Here is a 4,549-nt window from a genome sequence, read left to right as displayed (position 1 = left end):
TATTTTTAAAAGTATGTAAAAAACACAATTCTAGAAAGTTATTTCCAAAATACTAATTTCACTATCCCGCACAGTACTTTAAAATAGTTAAGATGTCCTTTTCATAAGATTAAACTTAATGTTAAGGTTTTTAGAAGGGTGAAAGGAGAACAAATGTTGGGAAAAAATGTATTTAGTTCGACAAAAACCACACATATCTATAATGTTGTCATGTATCAATTCTATGGTATAGTTGCATGTGAAAAAGTGAAAGAGGTGAAGTGAAAAGAGAGTAATATAAAAATCAAGAATACTAAAGCTATATACTGGAATAGATAAAAAAAATAATAATAAAGAAAGACAAAAGAGTACATGTAAAATTTAAAAGAGAGAATGAAGGAGGTGTGTGAAAAAGAAAAAAAAAAGTAATAAATTAAAAGTTAAATGTAAAATTAAAAAATTAAATAATAAAAAACTATAGATATTTTAGAATTAAAAAAAAAAGTGGGGACTTATTAAAAATAAAAGAAAAAGGAAGTGCATATATAATGAACCAAAACTCAAACCAATTGGGCTTTAAACTAGTTGACAAAGATGAGACAAATCCAACTCGGTACCCAATCTTTTTATTCTGAAAAACACAGTTAGCCAGTTTTCACATACGAGAATGGTGCCCATGGCATGTATAGATGCAGGTAGTTGAATTTTTTTAAAACAAATTAAACAGAGAAAGTGTAAATAGAAAACAGGAAGAGTCACTAGATTACTAATTGTAGTGACAATAGGTACTAGTTAACCCAATACATTAAATTTGTGTAAAGCTCTACGTTTATGTATACAAACAGTCCAGACGGTTGAATAAAGGCATTCAATATGCTCGTAAAAGCTTTGTTAAAAAAGATACATGTCATATCCTTTATACCAATTTAATCCAATAACAAATATAATCCTAAAAGCAAACTATGAGACACAAGCCACGGTGATGGAAGTAAAAGTTACAATTAGATTTTAAATAATGGTAACGTATGCAGACAATCAATTGTTACTTTCCAGAAAAGAATATGTAAAATCACAAGACAAACCGCAGCATAGGGTGATGCTTTGTTTTTTTTTTTCTTGTTCAAATGAATTAGAAACAATCTTCACACTAGTATTTCAAGTTAGATACACGATAAAACAAAGGCAATATACAAAACATATCCCTTTACATTGTTTAAAACATAATTCCACTAGACGATTGAGGCATCTCCGGCATCTGTGAATCAAAGAAATGTAACTCCTTCAAAACTAAGGTGTATAGGAAAATAATGAAAATAATGAGTAACGCAACGAAGGCAAACCTTTTCCAGGAACAATCACAACAGGTGCTGCTTTACAGTGGTGAAAGCAGTACTCACCAACACTTCCCTGTATCACACTGAAGAAAATCACAAGAAGATGCTTCAGTACAATGGATTTAGATTTTAGATAGTGGGAGGATCAAATCAAACCTTTGAATCAAGCTTCTGCCTCTGGTCCCCATAACCACTGCTGCAGGTTTGATCCTCTCTGCTTCCTTGCAAATTACTTTTCCTGGATCACCTTCTACAATCCGAGCTACTGTTTTCACCTGTATTTTTTTATCTTATCATTTAGGGTTAAAACAATTTTCACTAATTCACTTTGATAAAAGGTGATCACAATTAATAAGTTACTACTCAAAACTCAGGCATTCAGCAAAAATCTCTCAATCTGAATCCACATCATTTGTTGGATATCAACCAGAGATATGGCCAAAATAGAAAATACAAGTGAGAAACATGATAGGGTTATGTTATGTACTTGTTTGAGTAGATATATTGATCAAGAGGAGAGTCATAATATTTTATTTTTTTTGTCGAGTTATTTCATACTCAATTCTACAATTGGAAGATATTGTTCACTTTGAACCAAAATCTTCATGTTTATGCTTTTAATCATGACTCAAAAGATTTTTAGCCAATGAAATATGTGTATGTTTTATACATTTTTATTTTTCATTTTGTTTTAATGATGTAAAACTTTATTTATATCCTCAACAATTCTCCTCTCAAACAAAAAAAGAACTTAACCTATGGGATTGTTTAGTATCACTAATGGACATTTCTTTTATTAGTAAGAAAAATTACCGGCTAGAATGAGAACCTAACTTTTAAGTCCTTATATATCTATTCTAGCTAACATAACACTAGTGATTTCTAAAGTAGGATTTAAATGATAATATAGAAAATTGATAAAAAAAAAAGAGAGAGAGAGAGTAACCATGGCTACTTGAAAAGCCTCAACAGCTAAGTTTTCCATGAGCCCCTGGGTTATGTCATAAACAACTTGATTCTTCAAGTCTGCAAATAAAAAATAGATAAATTTCCATCTCCATAACGAGAGAGAAAAAGAAGTGAAGTAAGGAACCTGAAACGGCGTGAAGGAGATGGATAGTATCAGCGAGTCTAGAAAGGTGGATGAGAGCCCAATGGAAGGCATGTTTGCTATTGGGGCCATGATCTATGGCTATTACTAAGTCCCTTCCACGTCTCCTTTCCCCTGTTTCCCTCTCCAGCTCTGGCTCCGGCACCACCGGAATCAGAGAAGGAAGCGTCACTTCCCTGTAGTTGTATTCTTCATCTTCCATTACTGTCTCCATTCACCTTTTCTCTGCTTTGAAATTAAGGAAAGATTCTCAACAGCAACTGCTTTTTTTCTTTTTATATATTTATATATAGCATTAGCGCGTCTCAGCTCGCCCTTTCTCTTTTCCATAGCCGCCTAAACATGTCGTGTCCAAATTGAAAACGTCTCCCCTTCAACCTTTCTTCATTCTTATTATTTATACCCTTTCCTTCTTTATTATTTTCTCTCAAATTATATATATAAAGAGAGAGTAAGCATCAGTTTATTCTAGATATAAGTCTATATAAATTTATTTTGTTTAATAATTTATTTTATATTAAATTTTAATGATTTAATTATTAAATTTAAAATTTTGAATGTAAGGTTAAATTTGTAATTTTTTTTAAAAATTTAAAAATTATTTAATATTTTGTTTTATTAATTTAAATTAATAAGTAATCATAAAATTATTTTATATATTGATTTAAATTAATAAAATAAAGTATCAAATGATTTTTAAATTTTTTTAATTTATAGATTTGATCTATGCATTAAGAATTTTAAATTCAATGGTTGAATCATTAAAATTTGATGTAAAACATAAGTTATTGAACGAAATAAATTTAGATAGACTTACTTCTGAAGTAAACGAATCCCTCCTCATGTATATATATAATTTTTTTACTTAAAAATAATTAAATTTTAAGTGATTTATTTTATTTAATATTATTATTTTAAAAATACTTATTATATTAAATGTGCTTAATTTTTTTAATAAAATATTAATAAGAATAGTTTGAAAATTAAAACTTAATTTCCATATAAAATCAGTAAAATCAAATGAATTTAATTAATTTCCTTGCGAATTTAGGTAGTTTTTCTTATATATGATTGAGGAAAAGTACTTTCTAATTTACATGTTGTTCTATCTAGTAATATAGTACTCCCTACTTATATATAAGTACAAAAAATCAATTTAACACAAATTAAAAAAATTAATTAAGTGCATTTAATTTTTATAATTTACATAAATGTACCCTATATTTTTTAAAATATTTTTAACTATATAATCTTATTTATTGTCTATTTTTAGATTAAGAATATTAAATGATATTAATTTAATTGATTTTTTTTAGCCAAAAAAATTAAATATATATATATTTTTTATAAAGGTTGAGAGGGAGTATTTCTTCCAAATCTAATTATAAATGATATAAGACCAAATATCAAGATAAAGAAAAAATTAATTACTATAAATATTTTTAATTAATTTTATCATAAATTTAAGTTTTATTCTAAACATATTATTCATTTTAACTGATTATTATATTTAATATTAGTTATAAATAAATGTAAAAAGAATAAAATTGGTGATAAATAAAAAGTAGAAAATAAATTTTATCTAAAATAACTTTTAAAACTCATTATTTTTATTTATAAATTTATAATTTTAAAAAAATTAATTTGTTATTTATAATCAAAATGAAAGATAGTATAAATCATAATTAAGGATTGCGTTTATATAGGCAATACGTTATAACTTTATTGCTTATAAATAATTTTATTCTGATTTGAATATGATTGTTTCTCGACATATTATTACCTTAATAAAAATGTCTTTAATTCTATCAATGATCCTTTTTGTTTAATTTGATTTTTACTTGAAATAAGATAGATAGTTCCATCGTTTAAACGAAATTATCTTAAACTTTATTTGTCTTCTAGAAACAAATAGGTAGCCGTCAATTCAACATTTCACTCCAACCTGATTCTCGTGTAGTTGACTCATCATTTTCATTGACACAGCAACACCCATTGAATATTATAAATTTTTGAAAATGTACATAACAAGTCATTTGTATTTGAAATTAATATTGATATGTAGTCGAAACTGCAAGTATTTACCCTCGTCAATCATACAAAATGAAGAAGGTGGTGACGATAA

The 4,549-nt window shown here is 26.8% G+C and overlaps 1 protein-coding gene across 1 annotated transcript; it reads right to left on the bottom strand.

Annotated features, from left to right (window-relative positions):
* Positions 1 to 959: 959 nt before the first annotated feature.
* On the bottom strand, positions 960 to 2,733 carry RD2 (Adenine nucleotide alpha hydrolases-like superfamily protein). Its single transcript, XM_020351318.3, has 5 exons — positions 2,407 to 2,733; positions 2,260 to 2,339; positions 1,470 to 1,588; positions 1,320 to 1,396; positions 960 to 1,234 (listed from the first exon to the last, which is right to left on the bottom strand). The coding sequence occupies exons 1-5, from the start codon at positions 2,636 to 2,638 to the stop codon at positions 1,209 to 1,211; spliced, it is 534 nt and encodes a 177-aa protein (XP_020206907.1). The 5' UTR covers positions 2,639 to 2,733; the 3' UTR covers positions 960 to 1,208.
* Between the last annotated feature and the right edge of the window lie 1,816 nt (positions 2,734 to 4,549).

The sequence above is a fragment of the Cajanus cajan genome, chromosome 4 (assembly GCF_000230855.2).
Source record: "Cajanus cajan strain Asha chromosome 4, NIPB_CcT2T_4, whole genome shotgun sequence".
Classification (NCBI taxonomy): domain Eukaryota; kingdom Viridiplantae; phylum Streptophyta; class Magnoliopsida; order Fabales; family Fabaceae; genus Cajanus; species Cajanus cajan.
The sequence above is the reverse complement of the archived record's forward strand: the minus strand, read 5'-3'. Positions and strand labels throughout refer to the sequence as shown.